Here is a 17,091-nt window from a genome sequence, read left to right as displayed (position 1 = left end):
CTTCCTATGGCTCAGCCTCCCCCCTTCATCTTTATTGCCATCTGTTTGCCTCTTTACACACATCTACATTTTAGATATTGCTCAAACAGGTATCCTTTCATATTTGCAAACCACACTGACAGATAAACCATCAATTAACTGGGAAACAGAAGCATGGCTCTCTTTGGGTATTCAAATCATACCTTTTTGTTAGATCCTGCTACAGAGAGCACTAGCATCCTTTGCTTTAAGGATATAACAGAGGTGTGGAGTCTGATGAGAGGTCCAGGAGTGGTGGTGGAGATAAAGTCCACATAAGCAAAAAGGGGGAGCTAATGTGGTAATCATTTGCTTACCCTACCTCATGTGTTGAACTTCTCTAGTATATAGGGAACAAGCTTTGCCTCCCTGGAATTCTGGGAGTGTAAAGACCTGGCTTTTGATGAAGGCTGTGTAAGTAAAGTGGATGAGGAGACAGAAGATACACAGGAGTGGCTAGAACAGTGGAGAAGGAACAGAATAGAGAGCTAACAGAGAGAGCTCGGGAAGTGAGTGCAGGATCCTGAAATAAGATGCTTCTCTTCTTGCTTGTTAGATGCCAACAGCCTGGGAAAGAGGCAAATGGAAATAATAATAGATAATAATCATGATAAGCTCTGGGAATTTAACGTTTGCCTTCCAACCATTACGCCAAGATACAAATCTAATTTGAAGATACAGAGAGTCATTTATTATTGGCCTCTTCCAGAGCCTGTGTTACAGGAAGGCACATGCCTGAGAATGTGTCTACAGACGATCAATCTGGAATTGGTGACCTTTGGTTGAATACTAACTCGAGTCATTTTCTTTTGGTAAAGCAGAATGGGCATTACATGCAGATGGCTTTCTCATTAACAACAACAACAAAAGGAAGTTGAGGTGTAGTCTCCACATAATGTGTGGTGCTGCTCCATGAGGAACAGAGAAAACCCAGTGAACCCCAACATGAAGCTGACCCATACTGTGTGACCAACATAGTATTCCTTCAAAAAAAAACAAGTGGCTCTTCAGTGTTCCTTGGCAAATCAAATATGATCTCATTGGAGTCATCCTTCATATAGCTAAAAGGGACCCCTCGAAAGGTACACCTTCTCCAATGTCCCACACAGTGCCCACCTCTTCCCAGCTCAGCCTTATCTAAACACGATCTACATTCCCCTGACTTCACTCAGCCTGTGGCGTTTCCATGTATATAGAACTGCTGTAGAATCAGGAAGCACAATCAGGGTTAGGGAAAGGACAAAGAAAAAAAAAAAGCCAGAAAGCCTTCACAGTGTAATAAATAAGATAAACCCAGCCATAAGTTATTTCGAGTTTAATTCTTGATTTCCAAAATGAAATTTCTCAATATGCCCAGTGTGGGAAGTTATCACTGGTTGCAAAAATTACAGGGGAATAGAAATGACCTTTTTTTTTTTTCCCTCCAAGAGAGGAAAAAATGCCACTTGTCACAAAAAGGTCTTAAACCAGCAATCTGCAATAAAACTGTTGTAATAACAAGTTAGATTGCTTTCCTTATAATTATTAAGTAGAGGTCTACCAAATTTGACAATGCCATTATACAAAGCCCCCTTTCTTTTATTGCCAACATCATCTGTTAACTACGGCATTTTCAACCCAGATGTTCCTGAACAAAGGCTCTTAAGAATTAGAGTCCAGCTGTCTCTAACTACCCAGAGAGAAATAAATTGTCCCTGCCATTAAATCAGTCCCCTTGACTGGAAGGCTTACTTGCCCGTGTGAATTAAGCATGGAAACTTGTCATAGCGTTTGCACCTTCCAGTGTGCTTACAAAGTGGATGCAAAGACAGGGCTTCCAGCAAAGGACTCTGCCATGAGGAAGGTGGCACAAAACAGAAAAACAGCTTCTAAACCTGTCTAAACCCATCAAGCCTTCTAAGGCCAGTTCCTCCCCAAAGCACCTGCTCCCCTCTGGCTACTCAGAGGCCCAGGGACTTCAGGATAACTGCCATAATCACAGTAGAAGTGATTCAAACACTGTGGCCTGGGAAACAAGGGCTTTAGGATCAAGGGGCTAGAGGGGAAAATAACCATATTCAACTTTAATTGGAAAGGATGGCTTCTGGAGATGAGAACGTCTACTTCAAATAGGTATTTTAAACAGCAAGACTTGTAAGACTGAGCACCAAGAAAATAGAAGGGATTTGGGCTGTTAGTGGAGATGATGCTAGACCTAACTTCTTCATGGATTTGATGAGGGTCAATGAGGAGGGTTTCAGAATACATCTACTCTCAAATACATGCACATCCATGCATTCCTAACACACACACACACAGTGTCTTTCCTCCATAGCACACCTAAGACATTTAAACTTCAAGGTAATTTAATTCTTTGAGGTGGGCAGTTAGCATTTCCCTAAAGTGCCAACAAATGCCCTTTGGGGAAATCTCATCGTCACGCTTTCCCTGAAACACACACCCTAGGGTGTGTACTTTCTCTGCACACTCAGCTACCACCTGAAATCCTAGCAGCCACCCCAGTTCTAAGTGGATTCTTTGCCTGATGTCTCTGTCCAGAATCCTGAATCTTCATCAGCTTCTCCAAACTTGTTTGAGGGTTTCAATGGGGTTTATTTGCACGTGGTTCATCTGATAGGACAGAAAGAACTGCTTGCTCCCTTGTCAGTTCCCGTAGCAGAAGCAGTTACCAATGTTACACCCACATCTGTGTTCATATATATTCAGCTCTATTTGCAAAACTCCCAACATAAGAGACTAGATAGCATCACCTCTGAGAGGAACTTTTTGTTTTGTTTTTCTGAAACAGGGTTTCTCTGTGTGGCCCTGGCTGTCCTGGAACTTGCTCTGTATAACAGGCTGGTCTCAAACTCAGAGATCCACCTGCTTCTCATGAGTGCTGGAATTAAAGGCATGTGGCACCACCATGCAATGGAAAATATGTTTGTTTTTTTAAGATGCAACTCAGGTTTTTACATAAGTTCTGTTGGCCTTTCTGAAGTCAGGCTACCATGTAACAAAGTGAGCTCATCTGACCTCTGTCTGCTTCACATTGAGATCGGTAGGTCCTTTGTAAACAATCAGTAGAATCAGAAACCCCCAAGTTGGCACTGGGCAAGAGGCCCTTCTTTGTCTGAACAGCACCAATCTTAAGTTTCTTTGTGTGGTTTCTTTTGAAAGGTCTGTCCTTGCAAGAGGACACAGGAAAAGTCCAGTGTTATTTCTGAATTCCAGGCATACGGAGGCAGGTGGATAAGTGAGAAAATGGAAAGTCTCCCTCCCCAGAGCCAGCTCCATTGCCTGAATTCTGCACAGTAGCAGCCACACTTTGCAGCTGGGCTTGGGGGCTGAACTGCCCTTCAGCACCTCCCACTGCATTTCCCCAAGTTACCCAAGCATTAAGTGCTCGGTATCAAAGCTGAATCTTAACTGCTCCATCAGCTGCAGAGAGACAGAGAGACATGTCGTATTTTAAATACACCTCTGGTCCTAATCCCCTCTGAGCTGTAAAACCTCATACAATTAAGCTTTTATATTTTGCAAGTGATGAATGACTGACTAATAGGCTCGCTGTGAGACTCGGGACCTGGAACTCTGTGTTCTTGCCAATCTGAGTGCTGAACCTGCTTTCTTCTAGGTCGTTCTGCCCACCTTCTTTTCCCACCCCACCTACCTGGGCATCCTCCCCTTTGCTGGCTCTCACAATGAAACTCCTACCACTCTTGCCCCTCAGAGTATCACATGGCAAACTGTAGCTGGTGTGCCTCTTTCCCCCATCTACAGGGTTCTCATTAGGAAACCCCCAAGGAGCAACGTGTGTTGAGAAAACTCTCTATGGTACTGTGTGATCCAGCTTCTCTATTCCCTCGGACTTGACCTTTACTCTCTTCTGAACCAAAGTTTCTTACAGGATCAGCTCATCTAAAAAGGCATCTCCTCCAGGAATCCTTCCTTGGTCCACAGGAAGACTCTCCAAACGCGTAACACCTACATTCCAGCTGCATGCACTCAGCAAGCACATAAGAGCAGTGTAGCTTCCTGAGTGTGGGTATGAGCTCCCTCAGCCCAATTTCAAACTCTGAAGACGGCACAAAAGGGAAAACAAAATCTTTACTTGGTATTCAAAAGAATTTTTTAGTAGCCTTCCATGTTTAATAGTTAATCAAATCTAAGGCAAAGAGCTTGACACAATGGTGAAAATATGCTAATTCATTTACATTTCTGTCCTACTGACTTGGGACTAATAACTGGAGACTTTATCAAACAATAAAAGTAAAAAGAAACTGGAACTGCCACAGTGTCTGTCCCTCCCTCCCTTTCTTTCTGCTTACATTTGATGGGCATGGGGGTAGAGGGGAATGCAGACTCCAGAGGTAGGATAGATCAGTAACAGGTACTGAGAGATGAGGAACCTCATAATGTGCACCCAGCATAAGGCCAGACATCTGATGCCATCATAGGAAAAGTACACAGACACTTAGAATCTTCACCCAGTAAGCAGCTGGCCTGGGGTCCAGCCTCAGTCCTTTGGGACTTTACAGTGTCATGTTGTGTGCACTGCTCAAGATTAAGATCCTTTAAGGGAAAAGGTGGCTTCGGAATGCTAACCTTCCTGTAGGCTTGACACTGGCCATCCGAATCTTTACAGGTACTTGCCAGGGAAGAAGGGGAGCAAGAAGGGAAGGAAGCAGGTAGGTGCTGGTGTTCAGATCCCAAGCTGCTGCTGAGAACAAAGTTAATGCAAGAGCTCTGGCCTTTTTAAAAATTACGTATTATGTGAGTATATATGCATATGGGTGTGGGTACCTACCAAGGAAGGAGAGGGCATGAGACTCCCTGGAGCTGGATCTACAGGTGGTTGTGAGTGGTACTGAGAACTGAACTCTGGTCTTCAGCAAGAGCAGCAAGCATTCTCAGCCTAGCTGCTGAGCAACCTCTCCAGCTCCCAGAGGCCCAAATCTTAACGTAATCTTGCAAGACATGACCCACCTGCAATTCTATTATTTGCCTGAATGGTGGAGCTCAAAGCAGGAGACAGAGGCTATTAGTCCAGACTGCGGTTTGGTGTGATGGGAGGATGGGGCAGTTTCATGTCCTCAGATTTCAGATACGGATCACTTCACTTATTCATTTTTTCTAAAAAACCATTAATAGGTATTTTTAAGTCTTATTCCAGATTCTAACATCTGGAGATAAAGCATGGACATCATTTTATAAGTTCCCCATAAAAGCATTAATGAGCCAGCCTTCAAGTGTCACTACCCACACTGTCTCAATTGCAGGAGACTAGAACCTTGGAACCCGGGTTCTGTCATTGGTTGTTTTGGAAAGGTGCACCCAGGTGCTCAGAGTCTCAAAGTTTCAAGCTAAGGGGTCTTGTGTGCACAGAATGAGATGTTTATATTATCCTGATGCCCCTTGCCTTGTCAATACAAACATCACTCTGCTGTTTTGTGTATCTGGGAGAAAATGCAGGTGAAGGCTACATATGATTGCTCTTTTTGTCTAAATTAGCTTCTGGCTTGGGAACAGTGCCCCAGCTCTGGTCACACACAGGGTGGACTCAAGCAGTTGCTGCAATGGCTAGAATCTCATGCGGCACACGAGAGACCTCTTAGCTTGACATTTTGATGACGGGAGCTTTGGAGGCCTCCGCCTCTCCTGCACTGCACCAGCCCTTTCTGTTTTCTTCTGAGAAGACCTTCAGTTTCACCTGTGTATCTGCTACCTTCTCTTTTCCTAGGACTACTCTGCCTCACTTCGGAGAAGACTCCGGGTTCTCACCGGTCCCACCTGCTGGGTGGCATGCTGCCAGCCCAGGGGAAGAGCAAATTTATTTCTTCCCATGCTTTGCAACATCATGGGTTGCAGAGTGTTTTAGTGCGGTGCATAATTATAGAAACGACTCTGAAAAACTGTATATTTATCTGTGCTTTATTATACCCAGAATATTCCTGATTTTTTTCCGTCTCCTCAAACTGGCTTAAAATATATTTGGGCGTCCTTTATGTCATCTTGAAATTGAATAGCCAATTCTTACAGTAATGAAAATACTTACGCGGCAGCCTGGTGATATACAACACTACACTCTAATTACAGCTGCGCTTTAATTAACCTGAATTGAAGAGTGTTATCATTAAACTGCTGGTAACTTTGAGTTATGGCTTTTCTTTAATTTAAAGTAGAAAACACAGATAATTAAGCCTCAAGATAATCAAATGCTTGAAGAGAGCTTCAATGTTTTGGGTTGTTCCTAAATCTCATTAAATGTCCTTTCTTTATTGATTAGTTCCACCTCTGCCGAATTGCTGCATTAAAGGAATAATAGCACTAGGCTGAAAACATTCTCACTCACATCAGAAGTTGCTTTTTTTTTTTCCATTCAAAAGCTTTACTGAACAAATACTAAATTCACTGACAACGAGGTACGTCTAAGAGATCTTTTCCCTCGTTAGAACATGCTCTAAAGATGAAAATCAATCAAGGGAAATAATTCATATTTTATTACTGCTGTGCCTGACAGGAAGCCTGGCTTTTCCACCCTCCTCTTCCTCTGCCCCTCAGTTCCTTTCAAGATCAAGGGTGAGAACTGCTCCCCCTAGAGGCTGTAGCTGAGATACACAGCTGCTAAACGCCAGACTCCTGAGTTGGCACAGAAGGCTATTGGAGTTTCATATGGCTGGAAGAGGACAGAGTTGACCTGGACTGTTGGTGACACTCCACGCTGATTTAGGAAATTGCATATACAGCCCCTTCATTAAAGCAAGTGGGGGCCAGTTAGTGTTGGGCAGAAACATGGATCCTATGTGGCCAACTCCGATTTTAAAGAGAGTCTAGCGATCTAAGTTTTGCTTTGTTTGTTTTTGTGAAATGCTATGGTCCAGAAATTCCAGCAACTAGCCTTCAGCAAATTAAACAATACCAAGGACATGGGTCCAATGCACCCTGTGAGTATTCCAGTCATAGCCTCTTGGGGGGAAACAGTCCTCCTTCTTAGTCTTTAAAAGAAGTGGCGCTTTTCCCAGGGGAAGAGGAAGAGAAGGCCGCAGATGCTGGAAGTACCAGAGCGCTTCCCCGGGAGTGTGCCTCACAGGCGCACCACTAGTTAGATCAGGAAAATGAACAGCTAAGGAAAAGAGCTTCAAGACATCCCATCTAGTATCCCTCACATCACAGGGCCCCAGTCTGCTGCCAGCTCTGCCTTGATGCTCAGACCACCCCTGTATTGACCACAGAGGACTTCAAGGGCCTTTGTAAGGAGCCCTTTGTGTGTTCACTTGGAAGTTCTGACTTCTCTAGACTGCTCCTCAGAAGCAGGCTGTGCTACAGAGGAGGATACCCTCCCAGCATCTCGGAATGGTTAACTTCATCCCACAGCAGAAAGAAAAATCACTCTCAGGGAAAGGTGCTCATGGGAGCTACAATAGGGCTTCCATTTCCAGAAAAGAACTCCTTCCGAATCAATTACCTATTCACTTTTCCAGTCCATTTAGCATTTAAACTATCGCTTAGAGACAGGGTGAGAAATTTCTGTAAACAACCAAACCATTTTGGTGTGCTTGGGGGTTTGGGTCTGGGGACTGGCAGAGAACACCTGCTGTGCTCCCTGGCAGAAGTCTCTATCCCTCCCTTCTGCATACAAAAGAGGTGTCCCAAAGACCCTGGGTTTCCTTTACTATGCAGGGCTCTCAGTGTTGATTTAGTACTGTTAGAGTTCCAGCTCTAGAATCCCCGGATGGTGGGATTGGCTGGCAAGTGGCTCCTTCTCCCTCAGCCTAGCCCCACCTGTTTCTTCCCAGTTTTTAATCAGTGAGACCATTTATTGACCTTTGTTAAGGTGTCAAGTCCTAATGGATCAGGCTTAGAGGTCCACCACTTCCAGAGTTTGTGTTTTTGAGGAGAACATGACCCTTGTTTGATTTTTATTTCAATCTAGAGAGTCCAAGTGGTAGATCTGGGGGTACTGTCATGCCTCAAGGTGGACACCTGGAACTCCAGAGACCAGAATACCTGATCTTCTAGCGGGTACAGGGTATGGCCTGCTGCAAGTACCCTGGGAACCAGTTCAGATTCTTGCTATTTGAGGCTGGCAGCTATGTGCAGGACCTTTTCAAGGCCTCCTTCTGTGCACTTGGCAGCATAGTTCCTCAGTAAATAGCAAAAGCACTTTGAATGTCTATATATCACGGACTTAATTAGGAGGGAGATTAAAATTCCTTTGTCCTGGAACTGGCAAGAGTTGACTTTTTTGCTCTATTAAAAGCAGATAGGGGCTGAAGGTGAAGCCCTGGGTTCAATCCCAAGTACGATAAATAAATAAAATAAACAAATAAGTGATAAACAAACAAATAAATAAATGAATAAATAAATAAATGAAACAAAGTAAAACAAGGGCCACATGAGTTCATGCCACGTTTCAAAGGCTTCCATCTCATAGTGGCATTACACAAGATATACAGGCAAACTGCACAAAGTGTAAGTTTGCACAAATCAGGGGTCCACTCTTAAGATTTTTGGACCTAGAGGATAAACTGGAGTCAGTGTAACACCTGCAGGCAGGGCCTTGTCAGGACATGCTTTCCTGTCTGCAGACATGGGGGACTGAGCCCAAAGGAGCCCCTCAGTGAGAATCAAGTGTCCCAACCAGTAAAAACAGAGGGGGGAGGCTGTCTGTACAGACCCAGTAAACATCCTGAGAGGCAAAGAGCATCCAGTGAACAGTCACTTACTCACAAACAGTAGGGAAGGACAGACCCACGAAGGCACTGGAGAGATATTCTGTGTACATTTCATTGGAGACTCCTTCCAAGTAATATTTCTGCCACGTGTCTTCCTCAATCTAAGAGAAAAGTATACAGGAGGAGGGTTTAAAGTATAGCCACAAACTGACAGAGGGGAACTGCAGTGAGAGCCTTAGTTAAACAAGTAAATGCACTAGTGAAACAATGACCTTCCCAGTGGATAACCTTCTCAGAAGTTGGGGACATACCCACAGAACGCCCCTGAAGCTCCCAGTGACTTCCAAAGGTTTGAGTTCAGTAGATTTCATTCAAAGCACTGTCTTGCTCTTAAAAAAAATGTTTAACTGTGTGTGTGTGTGTGTGTGTGTGTGTGTGTGTGTGTTTGTGTGTGTGTGTGTGTGTATGTTAGAGAGAGAGAGACTATGTATGACTGTGTGTGCATGTCTTTCTGTGTCTGTATGAGAGTATGAACATATGTGTATGTGGGTGTTTACTATTGCAGAGCTTGAATAAACAGGCATTTGCAGAATATGAGTTATGTGAGTCCTGGATCCAAACTTGGGTCTTCATGACTATGTAGTAAACACTCTGACTAAGATACATCTCTAGTCCCTTGCTTTGCTTTGAACCTTTGTTATTTCTAAGGCTGTGAGGACATGGGACCCATCCACAATAATGGTGGACAAGTTATCAACTGACACAAATTTCTGGAGAGCAATGTTGCAGGTGTTTTAAAAATTAATGAAACCATATACTCGTTTATGTAAGTCTCCCATTTCAAGCATCCACAGTAAAGTATTTAAACAGGTAAGACAAAGTCATAGAGTTGTGGGTTTGTGCCACTCTTGAAACATGTTTCTACACCATAATCACATACACATACCTTTTTTATTCATGAAAAAGTATAAATAGCTCAGCTCACATGAAAATTTAAAAATCAATGGGGAATCTTGATGAAATTTTTCTGTTCTTTCATATTTGTATGTGTGTGTGTGTGTGTGTGTGTGTGTGTGTGTGTGTGTGTGTGTGTGTGCACGCACACGCATAAGTGAATGCTCTGTGGACCTGAGTACCAATGGAGGCCAGAAGAAGGCATTAGATCTTCTGCAGTGAAAGGTGGTTGTCAGCCCCCAATGTGGGTACTGGGAACTGAACTCAATTCTCTTAATCACTAAGAGATTAAGAGAATCACTAATCCATCCTGTGATTTTATTTTTAAAAGTTTTATATTTATAGGGCCATATGAAAATTTCTGGAAATGTTTATAACATAACCATAGCAATTATCTCTGAGTGGTAGAATACTAGTTTTTAAAATAGATTAATATATTGTCTGAAGACTTTTATACAAGCACACACACACATACACACACACATATGTACACACACATGCACTACACTCTATATATTTCTACTTTAGAAAAAAAGATTTTTTTGGCCTACTTAGAATATCACAATAAGCAAATTATAGTTTCAAAGGCGTCATGCCCCAAACTTCAATAAAATATACATTTTTTGTTTTTCTAAATAAGGTCTAACTGGGTTTCCCAGTCACCATCTCCAAGCAAGGTGATTTCACTGGAGTCAATCTTTGAAAACTAGCAAATTAGTCAAGAAGGCTGAACTACTCTGGCAGTCTGGAACCAAGCTCAGGGGTCTCCTCGGCTGACTCTGAGCTGCAGCCTCCTAGGCTTCACTTCCTGTGATGGTTCAAGTTATAGGAGACACAGGAAGTTGTTCCATCCACAGCATAGCTCTTTACAATGTGTTGTTCTGTTCTTGGGCTGTGAGAAATCCTAGCCACGGATGATCAGTCAGTTAGTCGAGAGAAATTTGAGAAATTCGACTCTGAGATTGGAAGGACACATGGGAGCCTGGGAAAGGACCACGGCTTCAACTATGTGGTTGTGCCCCAGCAGTCAAAATCCAGAATGAAAGTTTGAGGAGTAAATAGAATGCTCCCTACTTCCACACTGCTCACCTGCTTCATGTTCAGCCTGAGCAATCAGGCCATAAGTGAACCTCCTTGGAAGGAGCTGCTCCTGCCTGCTCCTGTATGTCCAGTATTAGTTAACCAGTGCCATGGGCTATCAGACAATTATCTACAAATTGGTCTTCCCCAGAGTGGGGGAACCTTCAAAAAGGAGTTGCTTAACCATTTCTGTTGCTAAATGGCACAATTAAAAAAAAATCAACCATAATGTGTTCAGCTAAGCATGAACTTCTTAATTTCTCCAAATTTAAGTTCTCAATAATTTTCTTCAAATAAGATAGGATATTTAGTAACTCTAAATGAAGTTTAGTGTGCATTAGTCAACATTTCATAATACAGAATATTTTAGTAACAAAAATACCATAATTTTTAATGGTAAGAGGATACCATAGGAACTACAGTTAATTATAAAACTTTAAATACTTATTTAATACTCTTTGTCAGTCCTTTGAAAACGTCATACAATGTAGTTTTGTCTTAATCAACTCACTCCCACAAGTCTTACCAGATCCTCTCCACTTCTACCCACCCAACTTTGTGTCCTTTTCTCTTCTTTAATCTTTTAACTCATCAAGTCCAATTGTGTTGCCCATACACTCTTGGATGTGTGTTCATCTACTAGAGTATCGTTGACCTACCAGGAGCCACACCCCTGATGAAAACTGATGCTCCCTCTCCCAAATGCTATCAACTGTCAATAGCTCCTCAGCTAGGGATGGGACTTTCATACCCACCTCCTATCTTCATGCTGGCAATTTGTCTGGCTTGTGCTGCACAGTTCTCTAATAATATGCCAGACACTTTTTTCTAATTTAAATACTGCAGGTGAGTGTCAAAACTAATGACAATATAAGCCTTACCTTAATGATACTGTTATTCTTCAATTAACATGGTTTTAATAGTGATCACTTAATTATGGTCATTATTTTCATGCCTCTGAGTGTAAGGAATTAACATTGTAGAACAAATTTTATTGTAGGCTAATCAATAAATTTGGTAAATAGATAGAAAAGATTCTTTATCGAATAACAATATTGTTTATGCTTTTGTTAAACTAAGTGAAACTATAATTATATTTTACATATTTATATATTATAATTATATATATGTTATATATTAATTAATTCACTCAGTAAATGTTTACTGAATATGTTCTATATTGATGGAATTATATTCTAGACGTTGATTAAATCAGATTTTAAACTCACATTTTTCCTCATGTTGGACAAAGTATTATGTTATCTGGCTAGGGTGTAAGAGACTGTTCTACCAGATACATCTGAATTCCTTTGATTTCCCACATCTCTTTCCCCAAAACTTTGCTTCTGTGGCTAACCTGAAGTGGCTGTGGGGTGGAAGTCAAACAAGTGGGAAAAGAGGTTCAGACCATCCTCTAAGACAAAATCCCTCATCCACATCCACATGTAATTCTCAGATGGTAGCTACAAGGCTGACCAGAGTAGCATCAAGTCAACTGTACAAATGGTAAGGAATTTAAAATTCACTGTCCCGACTTTTAGTCCTTTACATCTTTAGGTTATGTGCATATGCACAGCTTACAACGTTTTTGAGATTTCTAATTAAGGCATTACACACACACACACACACACACACACACACACACACACAAACCCTGCTAATTTAATTATACTAATATCTTTTCAAAGGACATGTAGTGAGTAGGGATGCAAACTGGTACAGCTGCTATGGGAAACAGTGGATCAGTTCTTGAAATCAAAATATAATTGCTATATGGCCAGCAATTCACTCCTGAATACATAACTAGAGAAAATAGGAAGAGATCAGAACAGCATTACTGATGATAGCTTAGAGTTTGAAGACACTCAAGTGTCCATGGAAGGATGTGCAGACCCTCAGGGGCATATTGTTCAGCCTTCTCAAGAAAGAAAATTCTGGCACGTGCTGCAGTATGGATAAACCCTGACAACATTATGCTAAGTAACAAAGACCACAATCACAAAACACAAATATTTGGAGGGAGAGGGGGTTCAGTTACTTGAGGTCCATGTCTGAAATCCATAGGAGCAGACATTGCAAAGGTAGCTGTAGAGGTTGGGGGCAGTCATTGTCATCATGGTACAAAGTGTCAATTTTGCAAGATAAGAAAAATTCTGAAGATGGATGGTGGTGGTTACCCAGTCATGCAAACGTACTTCATACCAATGAGCTATACATGTAAAAAATGGCCCCAGTGGTTAGTTTTTATGTCATGTATATTATATCATGATTGAAAAAAATGTGAGTATAATTGATGCTACTATTCTTCAATTCCTCAACACAAGGATGCTAACCATGCTAAAGAAAGAACAGGAGGAACTGAGTCAGGGCTGGGAAGCAGCCCTGTTGTCACCAGGATCTCACTCTGGTCCCTGACTCCTCAGGTTTGAAAGAATTCAGAGGAGACACACAGGCACCGTGCAGAGGACAGGTAGAGAGTACCACAGAGTACTCTCAAGAGCTGAGGGCAGGCAATGGCTAAGAGCTGAGGGCAGACAGAAGGCAGAGGATCACACAGTCTTGTCTTTTACCAGAATGCCTCCTCTGGCTTGACAGTAATATTGTAGGCTTGATGGCAGTTTAGAACATCATGTCACCAAAGACCAAAAAATAAAGCTCAGATCCCATATGTTACCATTTGAGATATCCCAGGCTATCTTGAGTTTGCTTTGAAACCAAGGCTGGCTTTGAATTTGAACTTCTGCCCTTCTTGCCTCTACTTTCCAAGTGCTGGGATTACAGGAGTGTATCATCATACCCAGTGTATTGGGTGCTGGAGATGGAACCCTGCCGTGCATGGGCTCTATCAACTGTTACATCCCAAACCCAGAATCTGTTCTTTGGACCAGTAATCAGAATCCTGCCCTTAGAGTTTCCAGCTTCCTAAGCTGTTGATTAAAATAGAGAAGTTGAGCTGGATTCTGTGACATACAATTTAGCTGATACCTGACTATCTACCAAACACTATAACATTGTACCATATCCCAATTCAGGGAAATCCAACTTCACTTTCCCTAGCCTGTATCAGGACTTAAACCATGGTTTAGCTTCCTGAGTCTCAAGAATGTGAACAAGCACGGACAAAAACACCACATCCCTCCTATTTTTGTCCATGGAACTACCACAGGAGAGGAGATGTAATATAAAATAGGTTGAATTTTAAAACTGTGTGTTTAACACCAACAGAGAGTGTGTGCGTGCATAAAACAATTCGGAGAGGGTAGAGGGAGCTGCAGTCATCTGAGACACACCTACTTAAAGTCAGTAACAAAGCCAGTGGCACAAACAGGAATTTGAGTTCACGCCCTGAACTACCCCACACAAATGCTTCCTGCTAAGTGATAAGATAGGTGTCCAGAGATGTTGTATATGGACAAAGACCATTTGTTATATACAAGTACCCAATGTAGGGACAGCAATCTAACCCCTCATCACAAACTCAGGAGCTCAAATGTGAATTCATTGTGAGCAGCTCGCAAGAACTACTGATGTTGAGCTTAGCTTAGCTGGAAGGGGAATTCTGAGCAAAAAAAAAAAAAAAAATCATCATTTTTATTATACGAAGTAGAACTGTCCAGCCTACAAGTTCTTTCCTTAAATAGTACACGCTAGTCCCCCACATTTGTATCGTCAATGTATTTTTAACCGTAATGTGAAGACACGTTTCCCAGCAGAAAAGTGAAGGAATGGGACCAAAATGACTTAAGGAAAGGTGCCAAAATTAATTTTCCAGCCATTCAGCAATCAGTCAAAGGCAAAGCATTTCCTGAAGCAGCAATTTATCCTCTGGCTGTCACATCAAACGCTAGCTGTCTCAGAAGAGCTCATAGCAAGATGAGCAGGTGATGTGCTATAGGTCCTTATTCATCAAACACATACAGAACCCTCAGTGAGAAAAGAGAATGAGCCACTGGACTAGCCTGTCTACACCTCTTATGGTTTTATTTATCTACCCTTCATGATCTAATTTTTCAACCAGTCTAGTTGAACCTCCTAAACAAATGGTTTTTACACCAACCCATGGGCAGACAGCCTCACCATCAATGTACCTTCCAACCAGAACCATCCGCCTTGGCTCTCTGCAAACTCACTCCTTCCTGATCCCAGGTTCGGAATGCGTTACTAATGATCGGTTGGGAATGACACCTCTAATTTTTTTGTGCTTCACCTGATTAGAAAGAAACTGTGTTTCTCTAATGCTAACAGCCTGGTGAATGGGAGTAATTCAACTCTCCTGGCTGGGGTCTATAACAACCATGGTGATTTCTGTTCCCAGTGAATAACTATGTTGATTAGAGCCAAACAATTTTGAAAAAAAAATCCATCCCTACTTCAGGAGCCATACAAATGATCCTGGAGGTTATCAAACACCCATTCTTCTTTAATTGAAAGTAAGTGTACACTGCCTTAATTCAAATAGATGCTATTTTATATACCTCAAAAATAAAGAACTAATAGAAAATTATAGAAACTGATGATCATTATGTTAATAGCCACAATAAAATGGGGTAAGCCATACATCTACATACTAATATTGCCCCATCTGGGGCAGTGGATTAGTGTACCAAGTCTCTACTTACTGTTTTCCAAAGTCTCTCTGAATTCTTACTGAGTATTCCTGGTAAGATGCCATTTTAAACCATGGAAATACATAACCAAAACTAGTTAGCCACATATGAATGAATACTCGCACACACAAATTATACAGTATGTTGCTCTCTTCCTTTTACAGTGTGGTATTCCACAACAGTGCAGTGACATGAACTGACCAACGCTATCTTAGATCCCCTAAAAACATATTTATTCTGACAAAAAAAGAAATAGCACCCACAGGACATGTCAAGCATTTTACTGCAACAATAAACATGAAATCAGAATTTATGGGCTCTTGGCTGACTTGTGTGTGGAGTTGTTACGAAAATGAGTGCGGCCATTTATACTCATTCCTCAACAGAGTGTTGTCCCCGGGGAATGCTTGATGGAGTTCTGCATGCTCACAATTCCAGCTGAGAGGAACAATGCTGAGGTGTTAACAGGACCCCATCACAGGGTTTCTGATTCTCCTCTCCTCTGTCTCCCTCTGTGTTCATCGCCCATGAACATATCCCAGTGTTGATCGAAAGAACATGTGGATATTTTGTCTCCACCTCTTCTTAACTTCAGCACAATGACAGATCTTTAAAGCAACTCACAGAATTAAAAAGCCAAATGGGAGAAGTCTGCTAAGAACCGCAGGGTGCCGACTCATAGAATGGCTCCCTGAGCAGCTTTGTAGGGTGGTTGTACTGACCATAAAGAGAAAGCCAGAGGAAAAAAAGGCAGAGGCACAGAATGATTTGGCTTTCCAGAATATTTTTCCTCTCTGGCCAAATGGCCTACTGGTGCCATACTTCTTGGATCGTGATGGGGTCAGCAGCCTTTCTGGGAATGATGCTGCATTTCAGGGTCTTCATCACAATTTGGCATTCCATTTTTATGGCCTATTTCAGGGCCCGAATTCCAGAATGAGTGAACAGAAAGAAAGAATCTCGGATTTTTCCAAAGGCTTCAGAGTGATGTAAATTAAAGCATATTATTTGAGATTTGATGGAATGCCAGGTAAGTGCTTGCTCTGACCTTGAATGAGTAAATATGCAACTCCAAAGATTAATTTGAGGTGGATTGGGGCCAGATTGTTTTATTTCCAGATTAAATGGGCTGCTGACGATCAAGTAAGTTTTTTGTTGTTGCTGTTCTTAGACATTATATAGAAAAAAAACATCAACCCATGTGAGGCATTCAGAAAAAAATTAACAGATCACATCACATGCAAAAGCATTTCCATACATGTTATTTCCCCCCTATTTTGATACCCCAGCACAGATTACTTCTGGAGGGGCATGAAGTACCAAAGAGTTTGAAGGTAAAAGATGGTTTAAAGTAAATACTGACAGGGGACTTTTCAAAAGAATGACTATGTAGGAATTATTTAAGACACTATTATCTCTATGACAGGAAGCTGGTACTGCTTCCGGTATGTAGGATTTCCCTTCTCTCTTGGTTTCTCTCCAATATAGAAAAGGTGTTTTTGTTTAAGACATGTCAAACCATTTTAAAGATTGGCCTATTGACCATCTGGCCAAATAGGAAGGTTTTGCAATCTTGCTAACAGTTCATAACATCTTCATTTCTGCTTTAAACAATAATGTCCTTAAAATAGCACTGGAAACCACTCTAATTGGGCTAGAGGAGCAAGTGAATGTTCTCAGGCATTGGCAGCCATGCACCCCCCCCCTGCGCGTACCCCACTACCTTTCCCAGACACACAGTTAAGCCTGGCACCCAGGACTTTCCAAGGAGCCAT

The 17,091-nt window shown here is 42.0% G+C and overlaps 1 protein-coding gene across 23 annotated transcripts in view; it reads right to left on the bottom strand.

The window, feature by feature from the left end:
• The window catches only part of Kcnma1 (potassium calcium-activated channel subfamily M alpha 1), a 710,535-nt gene that overhangs the window by 149,550 nt on the left and 543,894 nt on the right, over window positions 1-17,091 (bottom strand). For all 23 annotated transcript variants that reach the window (XM_076544645.1, XM_076544646.1, XM_076544629.1 and 20 more), the window contains exon 15: window positions 8,727-8,836. In XM_076544645.1, the coding sequence (XP_076400760.1) occupies window positions 8,727-8,836 (110 nt within the window). The remainder of the gene's footprint in view (window positions 1-8,726; window positions 8,837-17,091) is intronic.

The sequence above is a fragment of the Peromyscus maniculatus genome, chromosome 9, assembly GCF_049852395.1.
Source record: "Peromyscus maniculatus bairdii isolate BWxNUB_F1_BW_parent chromosome 9, HU_Pman_BW_mat_3.1, whole genome shotgun sequence".
Lineage (NCBI taxonomy): Eukaryota > Metazoa > Chordata > Mammalia > Rodentia > Cricetidae > Peromyscus > Peromyscus maniculatus.
This window is presented reverse-complemented; position numbering and strand designations above follow the sequence as displayed.